At 41.1% G+C, this 26371-nt stretch overlaps 1 protein-coding gene across 4 annotated transcripts in view; it reads left to right on the forward strand.

Annotated features, from left to right (window-relative positions):
- The first annotated feature begins 888 nt into the window (after nucleotides 1-888).
- Nucleotides 889-26371, forward strand: part of DCP1A (decapping mRNA 1A) — a 39566-nt gene continuing 14083 nt past the window's right edge. For 2 of the 4 annotated variants that reach the window (XM_083603073.1, XM_083603074.1), the window contains exons 1-5: nucleotides 889-1131; nucleotides 5053-5093; nucleotides 14164-14291; nucleotides 19380-19446; nucleotides 22991-23114. In XM_083603073.1, the coding sequence (XP_083459199.1) occupies nucleotides 997-1131; nucleotides 5053-5093; nucleotides 14164-14291; nucleotides 19380-19446; nucleotides 22991-23114 (495 nt within the window). In that variant the 5' untranslated portion in view covers nucleotides 889-996. The remainder of the gene's footprint in view (nucleotides 1132-5052; nucleotides 5094-14163; nucleotides 14292-19379; nucleotides 19447-22990; nucleotides 23115-26371) is intronic. The other 2 variants (XR_014545356.1, XR_014545357.1) reach the window with 2 other exon arrangements.

Below are 26371 nucleotides of genomic sequence, written 5' to 3' on the forward strand. Positions count from 1 at the left end.
AGATCTGCATACTTGTAAAATTACATTTGCATAATGTAAAATTACCCTTGCAGTACATTGAGCATGGCTATCAGTTTTGGAAGTAAAACAAAAACTAATAGTTATGTTCCTGTTTGAACCTAAGGTTATAACATGGCTATACTTGGTAGATTATTCATTGTTATCATATGTGTTTTTATAAATGAAGCGTTCTTCACGTTCTTCATTTGACAGAGTGGAATGCAGAACAAAGCAAAACAAAAATATCCTAACTTCCAATAATCCCAGAATGCTAAGAGATTTAGAAAGCAGTGCTGCTTTTCACAAAGCTATTTACGTGAAGTCAATGTTTTCTTTATATAAAAAAAAATTAGGTGCCTGTACCCAAATCTGGATAAACCGTAAAACCCCTCCCTTCCCCTCTTGCTACACACCTCCCCACTTCTATACTGAATTTGTGATTAGCTTTTAATTAAATAGTTGATAATAAAACGGTGTCATTACATTCAGGGCTTTCTTAAACGTACAGTAGTTACATTTTCGCCAAACAAACAAAAACCGTGGAACTATTTGAGAACCAACAATAACTTATGGAATCTTCAGCTTGAAGAGGCTCCAGCAGGAGAAAGCGACGGATTCACTTGACTTCTGATGTGTTTCTGAGCTCCTGGCATTTCTGCAGGAGCTGGTTTGGTTATATAGCCGGGTTTTATTTCTGGGTGAGTGGGGGGGGGGGGCGGGCGACGCATTTCGATTGTGAAACTGGCCAAGCCTGGGCGTGTGGAGAAACGAGGACAAGACAGAGCGACCAGAGACTAAGCATCCTCAGGGACCCCTGTAGGACCCCCGTGACCCTACGCGCTGCAGCGACGGAACCGAAGGCGCAGGGTAGCGGTTTCCGGCCGGCGGATGAGGAAGCGCTGCGCACAGGGCTCCTCCGCGCGGCTGGCTGGCTGGGCTGGCTGTTTCCTTCCTTCCTTTCCCCCCCTTCGCCGCGGCTGAGATCCCGGGTCCAAGATGGAGTCTCTGAGCAAAGCGGGGCAGGACATGAGCCTGGCGGCCTTAAAGCAGAACGACCCCTACATCACCAGCATCGCCGACGTGACCGGCCAGGTGGCCCTGTACCGCTTCAGCCCCAAGGCCAACGAGTGGGTGAGTGGGGCGCTGAGCGGGGGACCGGGGGGGCCAGGCGGCCGGGGGCGCCCCCCTCTCAGCCCCGGCTGTTAACCCTTTTCTCTCTGCCTCTCCACCCCACCCGCCCTCGTCCAACGTCTCCTCGCGGGGTCCAAAGGCTCACAGAGAAGGAAGGTCCCGATGGAAGAGGCGCACAAAAGCGCCTTCGCTTGGCGCCTGCCCCCCCCCCCGCAAGGAAAGAGGGTGGGTTGGGTTGGGGGCGGGCGCGCACGTGCGGCTTTGCCTCCCCACCCCTCCTATATATTCGCGACTGTCCGCAGAGGAATGTTTTCGGTGGGGGAGAAGAGAGGAGGCTGCCCGGTCCGGTTGGCGCAGCTCTTGGGGAACACGCCCACCTCCCTTGGTTTTCCGTGGTTCACCTCCTCCTCGTGCTCTTCTCCTCCTCCTGCCACTAACTCGCTGGGCTCAAAATTCAGGGCGGATTAGTTAGCACATAACACACCCTTTCAAATTAGCCGACCTCAGTTGAGGATGGTTTAAAAACTGCTGGTAGGAACTAGTACTGGAGTGAACTTTTCTTTCCGTCGGTGCTTTTTCTGAGTCCTAGGAGGCCCTTGTGGCTGGCTGCTGGTCCACAGATTCTGAAGACTGAATATGCCTAAAATGCTGCTTTTAGTCATGCCCACATCCTAGAATGGGTCTTACTGGATCTTGCTGTCCTCTCCTCTCCAAAATATGAAATAGCATCCCTGGCCAGCCTTCAGATTTGCATTAGTTGTTGAAATTATGGATCCAGAGAATGATGGCTTATGTACTGTTGGTGTGTGTATACTGTCAGGGCTCATATCTGTTGGTGTGAGTATATTTGTGAGAGAGCAAGGTTTTAGCGACAGGGTCTAATTATATAGTGCAGGATTATGAAAGCTGGAACTGAACTTCATCTGAACCAAGTAGGATTCCAGCTTGGCTTGTGTACATTTCTCCTCCTTTCCTTCATAGGTCAGAGCCAGCCCATGTTCAAGGCTTTCTTTTAGATTATCTGATTATCACTATGATTCAGACTAGGATGAGGAAGACGCAGGTTCAAATCCCCACTCAGCCACAAAGCTTGAGGATTGTTTGAAGGTGGATTTCAACCCATCACCATTTTGCAGTCTAACCTACGTGATAGGGCTGTTGTTAGAAAAAAAAACATGTGGTTGTGGAAAGACCTCTGAGTTACTTGGGGAAAGGTAGGCTAAATAAATAACAGAGCTCCCACCTACACTGTTTCCTACTTAACCACATATTTTAGAGCAGGTGTGTGGAACCTGTGCACCTCCAGATGCTGTTAGACTCCCAACTTCCATCAGTCCCGGCTGGCATGTTCAGTAGTCAGGGCTGATGTGAGTTGTAACCCACCCAACTGCTGGAAAGTCACAAGGTCCCCATCTCTGTTTTAAAGGGGGCATTACTGAACTGGTGAAGACTCTGCAGTTGCACTCAGCTTCTTACTTAGACATGAAAGAGACCACAAGGTGGAAAGTACTCGTCCTTTCTAGGGACTGTTTATAAATTTTTGATTGCACACAACTGTACCCAAACAGGATTTTAGGTCATTGTCATCCAGAATTCATGACTTGTTCCATGTGGATTGACAAGGCTTGGACCCTTCTTAGGACCAAATCAGAAGTTGATGTACATCTTTTTTCAGTGAGCAATGTGGCATATGCCATCTCTGTTCTTACTGTATAGGAAGCTGCTTTATAATGAGTCAGATACAGGTCAGTATAGTTTACACTGACTGGCAGTGGCTCTCCAGGATCTCAGACAGGAGTCTTTCCTAGCCCTGCCTGGAGATGATATTGAACCCCTGGGCCTTCTGTATTCAACACATGTATTCTACAACTGAGCTATGGTATAGCTTGCAATAATTTTACTGCCCCCCCATCTGCCCTTGCAGGACATTTCTGCATGGTGGTTAGTGGTGCAAACATATGGGTTGCAATAACAAACAAACAGCTGTTACCCTCTCCACTATTTCAACAAGTCATGCAAACTTAGGAATAACATGTATATGTGGAAAAAAAATTAGTGTATGAAATATTCCTTTGCATTCACTGAACTATCTGCATAGTAAGTCTTGGGATTCATTAGAAGCACTGCATTATATTTACCAAGAGAGCCTCACTGACAGAGGTAGCAGAAGCTTCTTTTCCTAAATGGGTCGGTATCAGCCATTTAAAGGCCACCTCCTCTCATCTGAACTTGCCCACTCCTCCTGCCTTCAGATATTAGGATGGAGAATATGTGGGTAAGAGCCTTTTCTGCTGTTGTGCGCAGTCTTTAAAGCAATCTTTTCCAAGATAGCACCACACACTCTTGATCTTTTTTGCTCTTTAGTGAGCCTACGTTACCACTTACGTTACAAAGGAATGGTAACATAGTGGTAACATGTTACCAAGGAATGGGTTACCGCTCTTTCCTTCGATCTTCTACTGCAGAACTTCCCAAACTTTTCATGTTGGTGACACACTTTTAGACATCATTTCACAACACAGTAATTCAGTTTTACTAGCAAACCGGAGGTTAAACTAACCCTTTTCCAGCCCTGGAAGGTGCACAGGGAGTGTTCGCACTACACACCTACACATTGCAGCCGACACTAGCGTGTGGCAGCACACAGTTTGAAAAGCTCTGTTCTACTGAGTTGTTCTGATTTGCCTCCAGTGATCTCATATTTTGATTTGATTTTGTTTGTACTTTTTCTTATTGCAAGCATATTTTGAAACTTGCATGCCACTTCATCTCTCCCATGCAAGTTGTCTCTGCAATGAGTAATGCTTGAGAGACTACTGTGGTCAGTCATCCATTAACTTAAAAAACCTTAGTTTTGCAAACATATACACCATTTTAATATTCAGTATATATTACAGTTTATAGCTTTTAATAGAGGTCACCAGGCTTTTTGGGTCCATGGGCACATTTGCTCACCAGATAAATTGTTGTGGGCACAACACACATACATACACACATAGCACAACCTAGTCTATTGGCTACAATTATTCTTTCAAGACTAATTTCATCAGAGGCTGGGGACCCTATATACGTCTGTGGGCATCATCTTGGCAACCCCTGACTCAGAAACAGAATAGTAATGTGGAAAACTTCATGTGCTTAAAAAGAAATTGCAGACTGCAATTCTGCAGTGACTTTGACTGTCTTATTTATCTTATTTGCCCATTGTGTGGCGTAGTTGATGCTATTTAATAGCTTACTTTATCTCTCCCTAGTTGCCCACAGAATTAATGGAAAAACAACAAATAATTAAACTTCAGTTTTTTAATACGAATTTAGCATGACTATTACAGATCAAATGTAAAAGTACATGCAATTTAACACCTTATTTATTTATCATTACCTTTTGAACCATGCCAATGAATCAACCATAGATTTTGTTTAAAGTTCTAAATATTGAATGGAGTGCTGTGCCTTCCTGCTTGCAGTCCCCTTACGTCATATATAGGAATATTAAATGCCACCATGTATAAACAGTTGTATTGATGTATTTTTCTAGACCTCTAGCATAATTTCAGGGTTTGTTTTCATTAGGTTGGAGCAGATGTTAGTATGTACAACTCAACCACCTTCTTGACAGCACAGCAAGTCTTAGAATTCAGCCATAACAGTTGTATTCTTAACCATGAAAATAAATAGCACCCATTAAGTGCTATAGTTATAATTTTATGTTAAATGTAAAGCTCAGGGGAAGAGCTGAAGGCATTTGAGCTGAAAACAAGCAGTTCTGGTGAGCGATTGTTTAGAAACCACAAATTCACCACCTTGGGTTCCATGATGGAAAAAAGATGAGATATAAATGTAAGAAAATAAAGCAAGCAGGGGCTGTAATGCTCAAATTAATTTATTGCTACAATAAATTATTCTTATTGTTTGTTATAGGAGAAGACTGACATTGAAGGTACTTTATTTGTATATAAAAGGTAAGTGTATATCAATCTTATTCTAGAGTCAGTTTTGCTTTCAACACTATGAACTGCAAAACTATTTGCTGTTTAAATAGAGCATGCCTATTTATCCCTACCTGCAGTTCCAAGAAAACAAATTTGGGCTTTCTTTTGAGAAACAAGGTTTTCAGGAAAGCTTGCATGCTACTGTGTTGTGCTGGTGTTAGCAACCCTGTATATGATATTATTTTAAAATTTGCCATATCTTTTATGTAAACAAATATGCTTCAAATTCTGGTGTTTGTAAGGAAGAACCTCCCTGTTCCTTGGTCACATTAAATGGTATTTCTGTACCTGTCCCAATTCTTGGATATCCTTCTTAAGAAGGGGTAACTAGTACTGTACACATTTGAAATGGCTATAGTATGCTTAAATAAAGAAAGAAAATACTTTCCTAGTAACTGTTTTCACACTAAATTTGCCTCTTTCAAATTTCACTGATTTTTCCTCCAGTGAACCAGATAAATCTTTCCTGGATAATCACAACCAGTTTAGCCAAATTCTCACAGGACATGGCTTGTGGCATATGCCTTCAGTGTGGAAAGCTTTATAACTCAATAAAGCTTTCCATTAGCTTCATTTCAGCATCTGCCACAAAATTCTTGTTATTTTTTCCTCTTTGTGCAATATCCTTTCTTTTTACCCTTGTTTTCCATTATATACATGCCTGTGACTTTTTGTTCTTCAAAATTTATCCCTTCAGCCCTCCCACAAGTTCCATTCTATATATTCCTTGCTGGTGCCTCTGCCCAGAGCACTGTCTCCCTTCAAATCCTTCATCATGATGCGCCTTTCCTGTGAAGCCTTTGGCTTAACTTGTTTAGTCCTTATCCCCAAGTAAAAGGCAACCTTAATATGTACTTGGTTTTTTTGAGCCCTCACATTTCTTGCTTCTGATTTCCCTCTCTACCATTTGTTTCCCCCGCAGTCAAAATTCTTCTTATTTATTAAACTTGTTAGTTTCATAATACAGGTGCTCCTGTAGAATGTACAATAATAATTAGATTGTAAGTTCCATGACCCCTTCATGGATCACTGCCTTGCCGTGGCGAAGGGGCTTGAAGAACTCAGAGAAGCTATGAACTACGCCGAGCAGGGCACACAAGATGAACAGGTCATAGTGGAGAGTTTTGACCAAACGTGATCCACCTGGAGGAGGAACCGGCAAGCCACTCCAGTATCCTTGCCAAGAAAACTCCATGGACAAAGACAACAGGCATATAAAAGTTATGACGCTGGAAGATGAGCCCCTCAGGTCGGAAGGCGTCCAACATGCTACTGGGGAAGAGCGGAGGGCAAGTACAAGTAGATCCAGAGCTGATGAAGCGGCTGGGCCAAAGCCGAAAGGACGCTCAGTTGCAGATATGCCTGGAAGCGAAAGGAAAGTCCAATGCTGTAAAGAAAAATATTGCATAGGAACCTGGAATGTAAGAACCATGAACCTAGGTAAGTTGGAGGTGGTCAAAAATGAGATGGCAAGAATAAATATTGACATCCTGGGCATCAGTGAACTAAAATGGACGGGAATGGGCGAATTCAGTTCGGATGACCATCACATCTACTACTGTGGGCAAGAAACCCGTAAAAGAAATGGAGTGGCCCTCATAGTCAACAAAAGAGTGGCGAAAGCTGTACTGGGATGCAATCTCAAAAATGATAGAATGATCTCGATACGAATCCAAGGCAGACCTTTTAACATCACAGTAATCCAAGTTTATGCACCAACCACTGGTGCTGAAGAAACTGAAATAGACCAATTTTATGAAGACTTACAAGACCTTATAGAAGTGACACCAAAGAAGGATGTTCTTCTCATTATAGGGGATTGGAATGCTAAAGTAGGGAATCAAGAGATAAAAGGAACAACTGGCAAGTTTGGCCTTGGAGATCAAAACGAAGCAGGGCAAAGGCTAATAGAGTTCTGTCAAGAGAACAAGCTGGTCATCACAAACACGCTTTTCCAACAACACAAGAGACGTCTCTACACATGGACATCACCAGATGGGCAGTATCGAAATCAGATTGATTATATTCTCTGCAGCCAAAGATGGAGAAGCTCTATACAGTCAGCAAAAACAAGACCTGGAGCTGACTGTGGCTCAGATCATCAGCTTCTTATAGCAAAATTCAAGCTTAAACTGAAGAAAGTAGGAAAAACCACTGGGCCGGTAAGATACAATCTAAGTCAAATCCCTTATGAATACACAGTGGAAGTGAGGAACAGGTTTAAGGATTTAGATTTGCTGGACAGAGTGCCTGAAGAACTATGGATGGAGGCTCGTAACATTGTACAGGAGGCAGCAACGAAAACCATCCCAATGAAAAGGAAATGCAAGAAAGCAAAGTGGCTGTCCAACGAGGCCTTACAAATAGCGGAGGAGAGAAGGCAAGCAAAATGCGAAGGAGATAGTGAAAGATACAGGAAATTGAATGCAGATTTCCAAAGAATAGCAAGGAGAGACAAGAAGGCCTTCTTAAACGAGCAGTGCAAACAAATAGAGGAAAACAACAGAATGGGAAGAACCAGAGATCTGTTCAAGAAAATTGGAGATATGAAAGGAACATTTCGTACAAAGATTACCATAATAAAGGACAAAAGTGGTAAGGACCTAACAGAAGCAGAAGACATCAAGAAGAGGTGGCAAGAATACACAGAGGAATTATACCAGAAAGATATGGATGTCTCGTACACCCCAGGTAGTGTGGTTGCTGACCTTGAGCCAGACATCCTGGAAAGTGAAGTCAAATGGGCCTTAGAAAGCACTGCAAATAACAAGGCCAGTGGAAGTGATGGTATTCCAGCTGAACTATTTAAAATTTTAAAAGATGATGCTGTTAAGGTGCTACACTCAATATGCCAGCAAATTTGGAAAACTCAGCAGTGGCCAGAAGATTGGAGAAGATCAGTCTACATCCCAATCCCAAAGAAGGGCAGTGCCAAAGAATGCTCCAACTACCGCACAATTGCACTCATTTCACACGCTAGCAAGGTTATGCTTAAAATTCTACAAGGAAGGCTCAAACAGTATGTGGATCGAGAACTCCCAGAAGTGCAAGCTGGATTTAGAAGAGGCAGAGGAATCAGAGACCAAATTGCAAACATGCGCTGGATTATGGAGAAAGCTAGAGAGTTCCAGAAAGACATCTACTTCTGCTTCATTGACTATGCAAAAGCCTTTGACTGTGTCGACCACAGCAAACTATGGCAAGTTCTTAAAGAAATGGGAGTGCCTGATCACCTCATCTGTCTCCTGAGAAATCTCTATGTGGGACAAGAAGCTACAGTTAGAACTGGATATGGAACAACTGATTGGTTCAAAATTGGGAAAGGCGTACGACAAGGCTGTATTTTGTCTCCCTGCTTATTTTATACGCAGAATACATCATGCGAAAGGCTGGGCTGGATGAATCCCAAGCTGGAATTAAGATTGCCGGAAGAAATATCAACAACCTCAGATATGCAGATGACACAACCTTGATGGCAGAAAGTGAGGAGGAATTAAAGAACCTTTTAATGAGGGTGAAAGAGGAGAGTGCAAAATATGGTCTGAAGCTCAACATCAAAAAAACGAAGATCATGGCCACTGGTCCCATCACCTCCTGGCAAATAGAAGGGGAAGAAATGGAGGCAGTGAGAGATTTTACTTTCTTGGGCTCCATGATCACTGCAGATGGTGACAGCAGCCACGAAATTAAAAGACGCCTGCTTCTTGGGAGAAGGGCAATGACAGGCCTAGACAGCATCTTGAGAAGTAGAGACGTCACCTTGCCAACAAAGGTCCGTATAGTTAAAGCCATGGTTTTCCCAGTAGTGATGTATGGAAGTGAGAGCTGGACCATAAAGAAGGCTGATCGCCGAAGAATTGATGCTTTTGAATTATGGTGCTGGAGAAGACTCTTGAGAGTCCCATGGACTGCAAGAAGATCAAATGCATCCATTCTTAATGAAATCAGCCCTGAGTGCTCACTGGAAGGACAGATTGTGAAGCTGAGGCTCCAGTACTTTGGCCACCTCATGAGAAGAGAAGACTCCCTGGAGAAGACACTGATGCTGGGAAATATGGAGGGCACAAGGAGAAGGGGGCGACAGAGGATGAGATGGTTGGATAGTGTTTTCGAGGTTACCAGCATGAGTTTGACTAAACTGCGGGAGGTAGTGGAGGACAGAGGTGCCTGGCGTGCTCTGGTCCATGGGGTCACGAAGAGTCGGACACGACTAAACGACTAAACAACAACAACAAAAGTTCCATGAGGAGGGCATAATCTGGATATGATGTGTATTGTTCACTGTAAATTACAGGCATGCAGGAGGTAGATTGGGATCTTCTGGTACGGTCATATCTCATGTTGTGTCCGCTTCAGGTTGCATGTTTTCGTCTTGCGTCCCACGGCAACCCGGAAGTACCAGAACGGGTTACTTCCGGGTTTTGCCGCTCGTGCATGCGCAGAAGTGCTAAATTACGCACCTGCGCAGACGTGGGGCTTCAGCTTGCATCAGTTCCGTGTTACGGATGGGCCTCCGGAACGGATCCTGTCCGTTACACGAGGTTCCACTGTACACCTCTTGACAATTTGAAGTAGATTGGCAAGGATTTCTGACTTCCCAACTGATTAACAGTGACAGCAACAAAACAGCTCCCCCACTAACTTATACTGTCGAGATGAACAAAAGTGGGAATACTCAGGAGAGGGATTTTGTGTGGAAGCCTTATGAGTTCAGTTCCTGGAATTGTAGAGTTTGAGGGGATCCCTGAGCGTCATCTAGTCCAGTTCAGTTCTGCTACTCATAACAAATTCCTGGGTTCAGAATGTTAACTGTATGCCTTTTGCACCAGGCTCCTAGTTAAAAAAAATGAAATGGCTCCCTCAAGTCTGTACACTCCTTCTGTAAATAATGGCAAAACACTCACTTAGACAATAACATAAGTTTTTGTTATTGCGGTTGTTGTAAGACAATGATCTAGTGATATGTGGTTAAGATTTGGTCTTCATATTTAATAGGGTGGGGTAGGATTTTAATGTTGCTGCAAGATGAGCATTTCTGGTTTATTAAGATTCTCTTTTATGTATTTTATATTTTGTATTATATATGCTTTTATAACTGTTAGCTGCTTAGAGACATGTTTGTAGTCAGTAACAAATAAATATAAATAATAATGATTTAATATTTTTAATGACATCAAAAGTGTTCAGCTACTCTTTCCATGGATGTTAGTGGTTGACCCCTAGTGGTTCCCATGCAGAATTGGGCCCAAGGGGAGGTAACCTAGTCTATTTCAGGTTCTGCTTTTGCACTTCTCATATAGGCATCTGGTTGGCCACTGTAAAAACAGGGTGCTGGACTAGATGGGCCTAGATGGACTAGAAGTGGCTTGAGAGCACTACATGTGAAAAGGATCTAGGAGTCTTGGTTGACCACAAACTTGACATGAGCCAACAGTGTGACGCGGCAGCTAAAAAAGCCAATGCAATTCTGGGCTGCATCAATAGGAGTATAGCATCTAGATCAAGGGAAGTAATAGTGCCACTGTATTCTGCTCTGGTCAGACCTCACCTGGAGTACTGTGTCCAGTTCTGGGCACCACAGTTCAAGAAGGACATTGACAAACTGGAACGTGTCCAGAGGAGGGCAACCAAAATGGTCAAAGGCCTGGAAACAATGCCTTATGAGGAACGGCTAAGGGAGCTGGGCATGTTTAGCCTGGAGAAGAGGAGGTTAAGGGGTGATATGATAGCCACGTTCAAATATATAAAAGGATGTCACATAGAGGAGGGAGAAAGGTTGTTTTCTGCTGCTCCAGAGAAGCGGACACGGAGCAATGGATCCAAACTACAAGAAAGAAGATTCCACCTAAACATTAGGAAGAACTTCCTGACAGTAAGAGCTGTTCGACAGTGGAATTTGCTGCCAAGGAGTGTGGTGGAGTCTCCTTCTTTGGAGGTCTTTAAGCAGAGGCTTGACAACCATATGTCAGGAGTGCTCTGATGGTGTTTCCTGCTTGGCAGGGGGTTGGACTCGATGGCCCTTGTGGTCTCTTCCAACTCTATGATTCTATGATTCTATGATTTTATGTTCTTAGCTGCCTCTTCAGGTGGCAGTCTCTGCCAGTGGCAATGTATCTTTCCCCCTGACTGATTTTAGTAAGCATTGAATTTGCAATGAAGAGGGGAAGTGTATAACTGTGAGAGTTTCCCATAGTATCTTCAGACCTATGGTAGAGGGGATGTAGAGGATTGGTATTAACAGTAAGTAACTGGCGACACTTATGTAATATTCTCCCCTTCCTTCCTTCCTTCCTTTTTATTTTGACTTACTGAAACTAAACTGGCTTGAAAGAATGGCCATAGAAATGCTGTTTAGCAAAAGAATAGTAGTTGCAGTGTATCATCATTATACAAAATAATTTAATGTGACACTAGAGTTTGAGGTTAAAAGGAGTATTTTAAATATATGGTAAATAGAGGGTATAATCTTGAAATAGAGCTGTAGGAGTTTTTTGAGGGAGGAGGCCAACTTTAACTGTTGTAAATATTTAGAGGATGAGTTGGTGCTTGAAGGTGGCACAGAGAATCACTTTACAAGGTAGTGGACACTTGTGGTCAGCAGAGTGTTGTAATCTGTGGGTGATGATATTAGGAAATGTCTTCATCACCAAAGCAATTTAATCTTTGGGTTTACTTAGGCCTGTAACATAGATATGCTGTGTGCTTCATTCTAATGGTTGACTGTTGCAGATGGAGTGTCAGGTTGCAACTGAATATGCATGCTTTTTAACTACTCTGTCTGTTGGCTGAGGGTCTTTAACTCTCTGTTTCAGTTCTTGAACTTGCCACTCTCATCCCTCTTATCATGCATACTGGACATCTCTAAGGACCCTAGTTGGGATTGTCCTTACATATAACTCGGAGGGTGCAGAACATGAGAGTCCTTTTATGACCTGCTCAGTTATCCATAGAAGTTGAGATGGGTACTTTGTGGTCTGTACAGTTTAATGTAGGCTTCCAGGCCTATTTCCTGATACTTAAGGCAGCAGTCCTAACCCTACTAACCTGGAAGTAATCCACATTGCATTCAAAAGGACTCACTTCTGAGGAGCCATGGTTAGGATTGTGCTGTTCTGATTTCCTTCTGCTTGTGTATATGTATACAGTTAAGGATTAAAAAATAACTCTTTAATAACAGTCTTCTCAGTAACGCTTTAATGCTAGCAGTGCTTTTAAAACTGTTCTTGTGAACCATTTATTTTATTTTGGGCAGCAAGAAATATATCAATATGATCAGTTCTCTCCAAAACCCTTCTCTAAAAGGGTTATCTAGAGAAAATAAGTCAAAACCAAAAATGTCACTCTTCTTGTTTACACTGTTGTAATGCCTTTGGGCTTTCTACACATGCTATTTCCAGACCTTTACTGCTGTAATCATGACTTCAGTTGAATTTTAATTATTTTTGACATGCCAACTCAGGCTGTTAGTCCATCTGTTATAATAGATGTAGAAAATAAAGAAGAAAGTATGTATTAAAGTGACCTCTTACGTTTCTCAGACACAGCCCAATGACACTTTAGGCCTGTTAACTTTATGGGATAGCATGCTTAGCAGTGTGCTAAGTTTGTGTTGTTTTTCTCTTGCATTCCCAATAAATATTTAATTTATAGTTATTTAATTTGGTTTCTAACACAGCTGTTCTCAACACAGATATACTTTTTATTTATATAAGAAAGGGTATGTTTGCAATAACATGTTTGGTTCCTAGAAAATAGCTCATCATTGAAAATACATACTTTATAGCTATTTTTGGTATATTTGATACTTTTGATCCTGAAGTGCTTTCTGAAGTGTATTTTGGGGGGACGGGACTCTATACCTGCACTGTTCTGTTTTTTGTTTTGCATGAATTAACATTTATGAAAAGTTTGAGAACTGGATTTAAGTGTGCCTCGACAAGTTATGTTTCCCACTCCCTCTCTCTGAATTGCTATTGATAACCTGAAATGTTTGTTTACCATTCTGCTCTAAAAGTTTTGCTTACAAGCTTGTAAACATACCAAAATATCCTTCGGTGTTTTTTCATGGCATGTGAAACTTGCTATATAATTTTAAATGAAGGAGAATAATGAATTTAATCCTCTTTGGAGTAGCCTTGAAAATCAGTTTTCTTTTCTTTTCTTTTTTTTTTAAAAGATTGTGCATCTCTTCTTCCCCTCCCCTAGTTTTAGTTACAATATTGCTAAATAATCATTGCTATCTTTTTGATAGTCAGATACAGAAATACAACAATTCATCTGGTTAGATCCAAAGGTGCCAATCTGTGAGCTTGGCCTCTTCAACAAGCACATGTGTGTTGTCTGATTTAGGAGGAGTGCTATTCTTCCTGCATGAACTTTTGTCTTGGCTCTTGAATAATATCTTCCATTAGCCATTGAACAATAGTTCACAGAACAGTACCACTCCCAGAATTCCTTATGCTTGTGAAACACCTTGTGTTTCAAATAGCAAGCTTGCATGGCATTTTGATTTCACTAAAGTCATTTGGGTATTCCCAAAGGAGTAATTGCTGATGGAAAAGCTTCTGTCAACAGAACCAGGAGGGAAGCAATTTGGTGATTCTACCTGCTCACTGGAGCCCCCTTTCTGCCCCTTTCAAATAATTTTTCTTGTAAAGTGGTATAAAAATTATTAAATAAAAAAAAAAGTTCTCCAAAGAGCTGAACCCCCCCCCATTCTGCTTCACCATCATTTGAGTGATAGTGTTGGATACATTTCATCACCATCATTACTATTGATTATTTTCCTGAAAGCAGGTTGTTTATTCATATAATGCATTTATTTAATAGTTTTTTTCCTCTGAATATCCATGTTATGCATTTACACCAGTGGTGGCCAAACTTGGCCCTCCAGCTGTTTTTGGACTACAACTCCCATCATCCCTAGCTAACGGGACCAGTGGTCAGGGATGATGGGAATTGTAGTCCCAAAACAGCTGGAGGGCCAAGTTTGGCAACCACTGATTTACACAGTTGTTTTGTCATTCTCTTGAAATAACAGGTCTGCGTCACCTTACCATGGCTTCACAATTGTGAATCGACTGAATATGCACAACTTGGTTGAGCCTGTAAACAAAGACTTGGAGTTTCAACTACACGAGCCCTTTCTTCTGTACAGAAATGCTAACTGTGAGTATAAACTTGGAATAATGTTGTTATGTAGGAGACCCCACTCTTTGAACTGCCCTGGACCACTTCTGCCATTAAAGTAATATACGTGTGACATGACAGTAGCTAGTTAGACTCTAAACACCAGTTCAGTTTCTGGGGTGCCACTCTTCCAGCTGTGTTCCATCCATAAACAGTGTTAATTCAGTGTGTTATATAGTCTTCTGTCTTTCTGTTTCGACACCTCTCTGGTCTTTTTGTGTCCTCGAACACCTGTCTCCATAATTCCAATTGATTGACTAGTAGCAAATAATGGTTCTTAACTGATGTGTTGAGGTAGGGTAATATCAAAGGCTAGCAGAGATGGGCAGATGCTTGGTTAGGGGAGAGGCAGGGGGGTGAACTAAAATGTCTTGGGAAGCAGCATGCAGTGGGTAGGCGATGCTAGATTTGAGCGTGCATTGTGGCCCTTCTCCAAGTCACCACTGCTCAGAGCTAATTCGGGCTGGCACCCCAGCCAGCTGGAGGCAAATTGCGCCAAACATGATGGGCCTTATTCAGCATAGCATGTATTTGCTATTTTCAGCATTTCTGTCCTACCTTTCATTAGCACTATTATTCCAGATAGGAAATGGGCACAAGCAAATTATCCCCAAAGATCATAATTTAATTACTTTAGTTTGGCACAGCCCTATTTCCTTTCATTCAAGGCTTTGCTATGAGATCAAACACATGTCACATAACCATTCTCTTGCCACCAGAGGTAATGTTTGCAAGGACCTGAGAAATTCAAAAAGCAGGATATTTTGAATCAGTTTGGCAAGTCTGCTGGATCACTGTCCTCTCTTGACCACAGTATCTTTAGCTGAGGGAGCAAGGCATGCAGATCTCCAGCCTTTTGTTTTAGGAAAAATTGTGTTTTTCCTGATAACAGCAACAGCTGGATTATTCTTTAAATCTTTTTTAAAAGCTAGCATCACTTATGCTAATTATTCAGTATGTCACCAAAGACCTATTTTAATCTGTATTGAGAAAGTCACTAAGTTAACTTCAGAAGCTCTAGAGAAGACCATTATGGAATTCCCATCTTTTATTCATAATATATTAAATATGTTTGTAACATCAGTGATATGCTGTAGTTACCAAACTGCATAACGGGAAGCAATATAAAGCACTCAGTGACAAAAAGAATATGACTGCAAGTAAAAACATTTCTAGTATCCTACAGGGTTGGTAATTGTACCTTTCTCCATAAAAGGCTTAAAATCTAAGCATCAACCACTTAATAAATTCATAGATACAAATGTGATCAAAAATTTCAGAACCTTGGGTTTGTTTGGTTTTTAAATCAACAATTTTGAACTTACCTCCAAAGGTCTTAAAGAAGTATGCTTCCAAATCAGTTTCACTCACAATTCTTCCTTTGTATCTAATGTCACTGTCTTGATGTAGAGAACGAAATTCCATGCTAATATTAAAAGATAGGTGGTGGTATACAACTCTGAATTCTCAAATGAAGATATTGCCTGCACTTGTTCCTTTTCTTCTTTTTTGAGCTCTGTATGTCCTTTTTCCAGTTGAAATGCAGCAGCAGAGATATAATTCCAGAAGGATGTACTTGAAACTCTGTTACCCTGGTGGTAACAACAGATTGCTCCCTAAATATACTTTTGTAGCCAGGCAGTCTTATTTCGTTGCTGTGAAAATATCAAAGTGGGTCCAGAAAGTTGAAGACCAGCCACATGTGGATATCAGCAGTGTTGTCAGAGTGACATGTGTTTGATCAGGGAAGGGGAATGGATCTTTAGTAACTGCTTTAACTCTGCCTTCTCAAGAAAGATAAGGAGTGGGACTGCTGTTGCTATTTCTGTAAAGAGAAATGGTAAAATTGCATTTAGGGTGTTTATAATGGAGTTTAAGTTGAGGGCAGCCAAACATGTAGAATAGTGTGGCGCAATGAGCTAATGTGTTAAACAGCAGTCACTTTCTTGTTCTGTGTTCTGTTGCAAAGCAGTTATCTCTTTTCTGTCTTCGATAGCTAGCTTTGTTCAGGACAAATCCATTAGTACTTGGCTTTGATATCCTCTTAGACATATGTTTTGTTTCACCGTGCTAATAACTCCAGATTAAATCAAAGACTCTCCTCTCCTCTCCTCTCCTCTCCTCTCCTCTCCTCTCCTCTCCTCTCCTCTCCTCCCCTCCCCCCTCCCCTCCCCTCCCCTCCCCTTCCCCTTCCCCTTCCCTTTTCCTTTTCCTTTTCCTTTTCCTTTTCCTTTTCCTTTTCCTTTTCCTTTTCCTTTTCCTTTCTTAGCATAACCTTTAACAGAAGTCAGCAAACATTTTCAGCAGGGCCACTGTCCTTCAGACCTTGTGGGGGGCCGGACTATATATATATTTTGGGGGGGGGAATGAACGAATTCCTATGCCCCACAAATAACCCAGAGATACATTTTAAATAAAAGGATGCATTCTACTCATGTAAAAACACGCTGGTTCCCGGACCATCCACGGGCTGGATTTAGAAGGCAATTGGGCCAGATCCGGCCCCTGGGCCTTAGTTTGCCTACCCATGCTTTAAAACCTTGAATTGTTACACCCTGTCTTTTATAAGGTATATTACAGTTGGTAGTTGTTGCTACTTTGCAATGAATTCAGCTCATATTATTAGTCTTACAAGTTTTCCCTTGAGTTAGAAAATGTTTGTGAGAAAATGTCGCCTGTATTTACAGTGGTACCTCAGTTTATGAACTTAATCTGTTCCGGAAGTCTGTTCTTAAACCGAAACCGTTCTTAAACCGAGGCTTACTTTCCCTAATGAGGCCTCCCGCCGCCGGTGCCCTTCCACCATTCGGATTCCGTTCTTAGACCGAGGTAAAGTTCGCAAACCAAGACACTACTTCTGGTTTTGCAGAGTTCATAAACCAAATCATTCGTAAACAGGACTGTTCTTAAACCGAGGTACCACTGTATTATTATGATTTACTAAATTTCTATACTGCCCTCCTCACAGGGCAGTTTCCAAAAGTACATACCATAATAACAAACAAAAACAGTACTGTACCCACCCACCCCACATACTTTAAAATGCCAGAGATTGTTTAATTAGCCAAAGGCCTGGGAGAAGGGGAATGTTTTTGCCTGGCACCTCAAGATATGTAATGGCAAGCCACCACAGAAAAGGCCCATTTTCATGTTCCCTCCTTCTGGACCTTTCATGGAGGAGCCACATGAAGAAGGGCTTCATATGAGGTGGTGGTCCTGAGCCATTTAAGGATTTATAGGTGAAAACTATCACTTTGAACTGGGCCTGGAAACTGATTGGCAGCCAGTGCAGTTGGACCAGGATCGGTGTAATATGCTCAAACTGTCTTGCCCCAGTGAGCAACCTGGCCATTGAACTCTGCAGCAGCTGAACTTTCCAAACAGTCTTGAAAGACAGACTTAGATATATAATTGTGTTGCAGTAATCTAACCTAGAGGTTACCAGAGCCTAGATGACATAAGTTGGGCATATCCAGATAGGGGTGCAGTTGGGCCACCAGCCAAAGCTGATAGAAGGCACTCTGTCCCACTGAGGCCACCTGAACCTAAAGCGACAGCAGTGGGTTCAGAAGTACTTTCTAACTGAGTATTATTATTTTTTTGATGTTTAGGACACAGCTATGAACCAGTTTCCATAAAAGATCGTTTTGCATTGCAATAGTCACCTGCTTTCAAAAATTTAATATTTCACAATGCTTAATGGAATCACATCTCCCCATTTTTATTTAAGAATTTGTTTGTTACTGAATCCCAATTTTTGTTAACTATGGTTTAGTGTTTTGTGTGAATAGAAGGCCACAAGTTTCCTGTTCCATGGAATTATGGGCCTGCTAGCTTGATCCAGTTCCCTAAACCTGTTCTAATATATAAATTATCTGTAGTATATTATATCTTTTTTAGAGTCCACAGTTATTTCAAATCAGATTACTAAACTGGGCATCACTCATCCTGCGTCTTCATTTTGTCTCTACCCCAGTAGCAGAGCTACTCTTCTTCCTGTTCTCATGTGATGGTTTTCTTAACAGTGCCCTTTCCTTTGTTTATTCTGCTTCATATCCTTTGCTTCCTTTACCCATCCTCTCTTGGGACTCTGTTATTTAGCCCGTTACTTACTTCGTCTCTCTTCCTCCAGCTGCCTTGCCTCCTGACCTTGAGTTTCCTTCTTGCTAGATCCTTTTTACCACTTCGCAAGAATAGAATGAAGGTTTATAGCCAGGAAGGTGACACAGAAAGGATTCTGTATATGCGTGTCAGATGAAAGGCTAGAAGTACAGAGTGAAGGAAAAGGAAAGACTCATTCAGTCTGACAGATTTCTGGTTCCTTTAGTTTAGACCTTTTCTTTTTCACTCCCAGGGCAGAAAGTGAAATAAACATTTTTAAATGTATTTAACGCTTATACAGAATTCTCTTTTGAGTTAATGTTGTTAACTTCATATCATTTTAATGGTACAAGTGCACACATACCTACTCAGAAGTAAGTCCCACTGAACTAAATGGGACTTACTGGTACATCCAGTGAACTGTATAACGTTAAATCCAAAGTCTAATTTAAGCTGCTACTGACTTCTAAGTGAATGGTTCATAATTATCAAACACATATAACTGGACTGAATGTTATGTTGATTTGCACTGCACTTTGGGTTCTGCACTAGTCTTAAGTGCTCATTTTATCTGACCTGCCTGTAATTTAACCTGTCAGATCAGGAGCTTTTTACATGTAACCTTTTTTTGGCCTAAGATTAAAGCTTTTGCCTGGAAACAAGATGTTTGTTTTCAATATGGTTGTACATATTAAATTGTTCACTAGCAAGTGTAATACCATAACCTAACATCTGTTTTATTATTTGCTGCCCCTGTTTCCATGAATATTTGAAATTACCCAGTAGTACTGCTCATATGTGCATAAATCATTTTAAGTACAGAATTTGTAATCTATGCATCCTGCTGTTTTCTATTTGAAGATACTCTGTAATCAAAATGATATAATAATAATAATAATAATAATAATAATAATAATAATAATAATATAATATATTAACTGTATTTTTTTAAATACCTTCCTCAAGTGTCAATTTACAGTATCTGGTTCTATGACAAGAATGACTGTCACCGAATAGCAAAACTCATGGCAAAGTAAGTATCTCATTTTTTAAAACAACTTTGTGTTATTTCTAGTTTGCATTTTATAGCATTTCCTATAAAACCATGTATCTTTGCCAATATTTGTGCCGTCAGTAAAAATTCATGTTAACTTAGTTTGTAATGTACTGCTTAATTTTGTGCTTAGAATAAAGGACATTTACTTTCCTTGTTTGCATGCAATTCTAAGCCAAACTATGTCTTAGCACCCAGGCAATGTGATATGAGCTCTCTTATAGTGCATGCAAAGTCAAAATATCTGGAGGATAATGCTATATCAGATAGCCCTGGTACCTCCAGTATCAGACACTACATGCCTCTGAATACTAGCTTATTTGATGGATGGATTAATTTGTTTAATTAACTTTCCCCTCCCCCATTTCTTCCGAAAGAAGCCTAGAATGGCAAACAGCAAGTGAATAAAACAATTTGATACAGATTCAGACTAGACAAATCCTATTGCTGGGGGTCACAGTCAAGAGAGCACTGTTGCCCTGTGTCCTGCTTGTGGGCTTTCTGTAGACACCCGGCTAGCCACTGTGAAAACAGAATACTGAACTTGATAGGCCCTGGGCCAGGTCCAGCAGGACAATTCTTTGATCAAGAATTTATAATAAACTGGTTCATTTTTATAATTGTAAAGTAACAGAATTATTGAACGGGTGCGATCCGTTTCTCAAAATGAGTGAGGAGTTGCAGTGGATCACTGTACATAGCACTCCTGATTCTGCAACCCAATGCTGGGTTCAAATTCTGGTCAAACCAATGGATAAGAGTGGGGATTAGATTTGTGCTGGAGAGAGAGGGATTTATACCAAGTAGCACACGATCCCATGGCTACCAGTTTTTTAACCGTGGTTACAATGTTAAGAGCATTACATCTGCATTGATCCACTGATACAGAATCCAAATACTCAGATCTGAATCATGCAAATTAAGATCGTCTGTGCCAATTAGCGAAGGTTTGCCTCTCTTCTTGTTGTGTAATTTGGTGGCTTTATCGCAGCGTGTGCCCTGCATGCCCTCTATATTACCTATAGTAATGTCATGTCTTGGAGGACAAACCACACTTATTTGGCATCAAATAGCTACATCAGCAAATACTTTAGAGCTGAGAGAACGGACCACTCTCAACCCTCTCCAGGGAATTTAATGGTATTTATGATCTTCGTTTCTGTGAGTTTTTCATTCTAGACTGAGGAAACATTAATGTAATGATGGAGTAAGCTATTGGGAGTTAACTTGCCCTAGCATCCTTTCATGAAGAGAAGATATGGCGTGATTGACATATTCTGTGATTGTTGTGATACCACCTTTTGGCTTTCCCATCAGCTGCCTGTAATATAGCCTGATGCTTTTGACATGGCATTTCCTGTTCTTAATAATCAAATCTACTCTCACTGCAGGAGACTAGATTAAAAAAAAAAAATCACTACTCCATCTCATTGAAGGTTACTGTGTGTTAATTCAGGTGGCTTTGATCTAAGCTGTTTCAGGAAAGGGGACCATTAAGTTTTTAGCAGGCTACCAAGTAGGGACCAAGCACTGACTATTCTGAGCCAGAGCCTAGATCTCCTGCCCCTTTCCCTCCCATTTTAAAAGCTTTGTTGAAGGAAGCTTTGTTTATAGGGTGACTGGATGCCCTCTGAAGCAGAGTGGTGTTGATATCCAGCCACCCATCATCTTAAGCCACATCTGCATTATACATTTTTAAAGCATTATCATACCAATTTAAATAGCCATGAGTTCCCTCAAGAATCCTGAGGACTGTAGTTAAGGGTGTAGAAATTTGCTAAGAGACCTCTATTTTCCATTACTCAGCTACAATTCCCAAAGTTCCCTGGAAAGAGGGAGTGATTGCTACCCTGCTATGGTTCCCAGGATCCTTGGGGGGGGGGGAGCCATGACTATGTGGTATGATACTATGTTAAATGTATAGTGCAGTTGTGGGCTCAGCTGCTGAGAGCCATCTATGTTTATAAATTAGCATCTCCAAATATTATGCATCAGGGGTGCCATCTTGTCCTCAGGATTGTGGGTGCCTGTTGCTGCAACATGGGTGTGCTACGTCACACACACTACATGCAGACGTGTGTGTGTGACATCACATGTCCATGTTGCGGCGGTGGTGGCTTCTCTTATTCCTCCTCTCCGCAGCTAGCGGTGCACTGTTTTCTGTGGGGAGAGGCTCAGACTCGGAGGCAGAGAGACTCTGCCTCCACGTCCAAGCCCCACGCCCTGGAAAAGGATGCCTCACGCACTGGCTGCAAGGACGGAGCTGAACTGCTTCTGCCCCTCAGAGGCAGCACCACTGCTGCCTGCTGGCTTTTCTCATTGACTTTGAGGTGGCTCAACCTCCACAAGTCGTTACTGTGGGAGCCCACGGCCCCCTGGAGATGGCTCCTATGTAATGCATATTTAGGTCATGGGCTTGTGCCCTGATCCTTTAAATTTCTAGCAATGTTCCTGCTCTGGACCAGTGGGAGAGGTTATGGTAAAATAATAGTCTCCTTTAAAAAAACACACACACACAAAATTGATATCCCATCTTTCTATGCATATGTAGACTGAAAGTTACATTTAAAACAAAATAAATGTGACAGTATAATCCACTTGCACAGTATATTGCAAAACAGAAGCAAAACAAACCTTTAAAAGGCTCCGACTAAAAATGCAAGTTGAAATAAAATAGTCTGTAAGTGTGCACTTGAAAATAGGCCATGAAGGGATCAGACATACCTCTCAGTGACTAGACTATATCATTTGTATTTCTTTCCCTCTAATCTTATTCTTTCTTATACAGAATTTTTCACACAAACACGTCATCCAGCTGATGAGAATCAGGCTATTCCCATAATGCACTTAGAGCTTCCTATGATAATTTGTGCCAAAAAATGTCATTATAAACTGGGCTCTATTGTTTGACAATAAAACATTTTTGGAGTAGTGACTAATAAAGGATTTTATAGAGGAATCTCCTGGTGTTGTTTTTTGATGGGCTGCTGCTGTATTTCACACTGTATATATTGTACATGTCTACAAAGTTCACATGAAAAGTGAACTGGGGAGTCTTGGTGACTGAGCACATTTACAAGTAGACCAAATTCAAAATCCCTTCAAATGCGCAAAAGCTTTTTGTTTGTGTAAGTAGTCTGCTTTTTTTAAGAAAGTACATTTACTCCTTCTGCTACCTTGAGAATGGCCTAACTTTGTCATAATCAGTGGAATCACAGGTGTTGGTTTACAGTATTACTTGCTCCCATTTACATGCCTTTACTGTTAGGTTATCTAAATGCTGTACATAACCACTGTACAAAACCCTGCCTGTTTTGGGAAGTAGAAACCAGCAATGAATTGAAATTATAAAATTCAGGTTTAGAACGTATAGCTCTGTTGGGGTTAAGATGTGCACAGAATTCATACAGCATGTATTCAGTTCAAAATATGAAGCAAACTGCTTCTATAGTGAATGGTGTGTTTTGCTGTACATTTTTAATAAAATCTAATCATATGCTGTTTCCCCCCTCCTCTATCATAGAGTAGTGCAAGAAGAAGCTCAGAGATCCCAGCTGCTGTTCCAGGACAGAAGAAGTGTCAGCAGGATTAATGGATGCACTGATATCCTAGAGATGCTTAGCAAAGCTAAGGTTGAATATGAACAGGTAAGGAAAGTATCTGTATTAGAAATCAGAGGTCAGGCTTGCATTACATATTTTAGTGGGAGCCAAAATAAACTTGGTGTACCTTTGCTGTTGGATGGTTATCCCTCAAGGATTTCCATTCATTCTCTTTTCTTTTTCTAATAGTAAGCACTGGCAAAATGGGGCTGTCCTGCCTTGTTTTTCTGAGAATAACTGGATTTCCATTAATGTAATTTTTGTGTGTCACTGTACATAATTAGGCTTTTGAAATTGAATTTCAGTCTCAAATGGCTGCCTTTCTGGAAGCTGAGATAAATGTCAATGGAGGTGTTGCATACTATTACTCAAGGTTCATGTTCCTTCTGTGCAAACTTGATTATATTACCAACAGTCCTGGAAAAGTGGGCAACAACAAAGTTGCCTGTATTTTAGTATCCCCCCAACACAACTTCACACTCTAGAAACTTTCCTTACAGTCTTCAGTACTATAATACAGTCTGTTTTCTTTCTCCTTACCCAAACTTGCTGAAGGAGAAAGAGTGAGCAGTGAATCATCATAGGCAGTGCATGGCAATATTACAATGCCTCAGGGCATGTTGAATCATGAAGCAAATGGCTAAGGGCTTTCATCCATCCTGGAATACCAATTTTAGACACATTGGTGTTTATCCAAGCTAGAATAAGTCACTGTACCTTTTAAAAACAAAAACAGTAGCCTGTCATGGTTTATAAAATAATGGCGACATAATCTGTCTTGGCTCTGACAGTATTGACTGAAAACTTACAAGGAGAAACAATGAGAGAGAGAGACCCCCCCCCAAGCTTCTGTTTTATTTGGGAGAAGGGGCATAGTTATGTGAGTTAAACATGCAAATATGGTTTTGCCTTAGTATTTTACATCTGATCAGTTTAAATTTCTTCGTTCTATGTTTAATGCCTTCCCAACCCTCACCTTCAGTAGTAATCTATATAACGTAGAGTTGTCTAGCTCACTCTGTGCCTTCTTAATTGCATTGCAACCACACATCCATTACTGCCTAGGTTCTATTAACTATGGCAGTCTCCCCACCATCCCTCCAATTCGCCTGTGGTGGGGTGTCCAGTCCTTCAGAAACGTGTGCACTGTGAATGCCTCATCTACTTCCAGCCCCCACCCATCTTGTTCCCTCCCTCCTCAGGAAGACATGTTAAATGAATCAGGTAGGACTAGAGGTAATAAGAGAGAAGAGAATTAGTAAGTGCTCCTTGATTTTGATCTTTTTAAGGTGGTGGAGTAGAATGAATTAAGAAAAGGAACAGTTTCAATGAGTTGGGTCCAGAGTATCTCCTTCCATTTTTTGAAAGAGGCTTGGATCCACCAGAAGTTCCCGTTCATGGATGAGAAGATGATTTATGGCAATTTTCCCATGAAGCCTTATTCACCACCTGCCACACTTTTCTGACGGGTCCCCTAGTGCTAGAGTATACCTCCCCCCTCCCCCTCTTCATGTGTGGAATGTTTTGTGGCTGCAACGCTGTTCATGGGATTTCTCAACACAATTCAACAACACTGAGACATTAACATTATTATTACTGTATCTACATAATGGAATAAAGAAAACCTTCATCTCTTAATTTTCTGCTTTCCATGCTGTTAAAGACAAAGGAGAAGCCCAGAAATAATTTGGCAACCTTAATCATGTGAACCATTCTGGAAAATATGTCTACTTGTCTGTCTTGTAAACGTCATTGTAAGCTAACTTTCTGTCTAAATCTGCATGCCCTCTTTTCTCTTGGGGTCTAATATGAATAGCTTGGACAGCCTGAATTGAATCACTTGATTAAATGTATACACCATTCTGTACACTCAAGGGCAGGTTGAATTCATTATAATGCTGCCTCCTCCATCTGTGGGAGGCAGGGACTCTGACTCCACATTCTTGCACATACTTTGCATAACTCCTCCAGCTATTGAAATGTGCCCTAAACCACAGCTATCCAATTTGGTTTTCAGAGGTGATGCTTCTAAATATGCAGATCTGTAAAGTACCTGTTTAATGAAAGAAATGAGAGGGAAGCTTTAGAAATAAACTCCTGGTATAAATTGAATTAGTGTTTTATGTTGTTGTGGGTTCTTTTTGTTGCTGTGTCATGTGTCTTACACATTATTGCTCCTAATTGCATGCTTTTTCAAGCATGTGTATGTTTTTATGTCATTCCTCTTACTAATTCCTTGCCAATTATCTTGAGTCTATAATAATTATAGATGAATTTGCATTTTATAGAAAAATCTGCCTAGTACAGTCCAGATGGATCATAAAATAATCCTGCTGTGCAGCCCACATGTGATGGGCAGAGAGTCGGCATGAGAATGGGTAGCCAGGAGTGAGAAAAGAGCTTTGTAACTGCCTGAGTGATTTAATATAGGATTCTAAACCAGCTTAATCTTTCATGTACTCTCTGCATCCATTCCGTATGTGAAAATGAATGAGTTTGGTTAGTGGGTGGATTCTTTTTTTTAAATAGCTAACTTTCCCCCTCCCTCTTCAGAAAGATTATAACACTTTTTGTAACCTGGCCTTAAACAAGCAACGATACTTTGGGATCGCGTTTATAAACAATGAAATTGGGCTTAAATTCCTTACCAAAATGTTAGCCACACTAAAAGTGCAGGAAATTGGGGGGGGGGGGGGAGGCAGAGACACGGCAGACAGGGTATTGTCAATCTATTTTATGAATTTTAAATCTGTAAGATAAAGTAAATCTTTACATATTTATGCAAAGTTGTAGTGATGTGGCAGGTTTCCATTGCTGGCCATGTTTGCAGCTTGCTACAGTCGGCTTAACTTCCTTGTGTTGATGGTCAGCTCATGAAGCTTGAAGCTTATACTTGGGGAAAAACTTTGCGTAAGGTAATATATCGACTGAATTTTTTCTCCAACAGCAGCAAAGACTGTCAACTTCAGCTCTGTTGACTGCATCATAAATGGCACACTCAAAAGATTTAAACTGGCAGGTCTCTTGAACCATGAAGCTGAATCATCACTTTATTTTAGTGCTGTTAGTACATTTGCCTAATGCCTGGAAACATGCTGGACTCATGACTGTTGTAGCTAATTTTATAATTGTTCCGTGTACACCTTGGTGTGTATTTTCACAAGTGTAAGCACATCTACCCTTTTAGAGGACGTGCACCCGGTTGTATAGCTGTAAGAGATGTTTAAAAACTCTGTTGCGTAGACATTCTGTATCTTCTCCATTCATTTGGGTGACCCAAATGGCCTGAGTCATGCATTCGT

Source organism: Podarcis filfolensis, assembly GCF_964270895.1.
Source record: "Podarcis filfolensis genome assembly, chromosome: 2".
NCBI classification, from domain to species: domain Eukaryota; kingdom Metazoa; phylum Chordata; class Lepidosauria; order Squamata; family Lacertidae; genus Podarcis; species Podarcis filfolensis.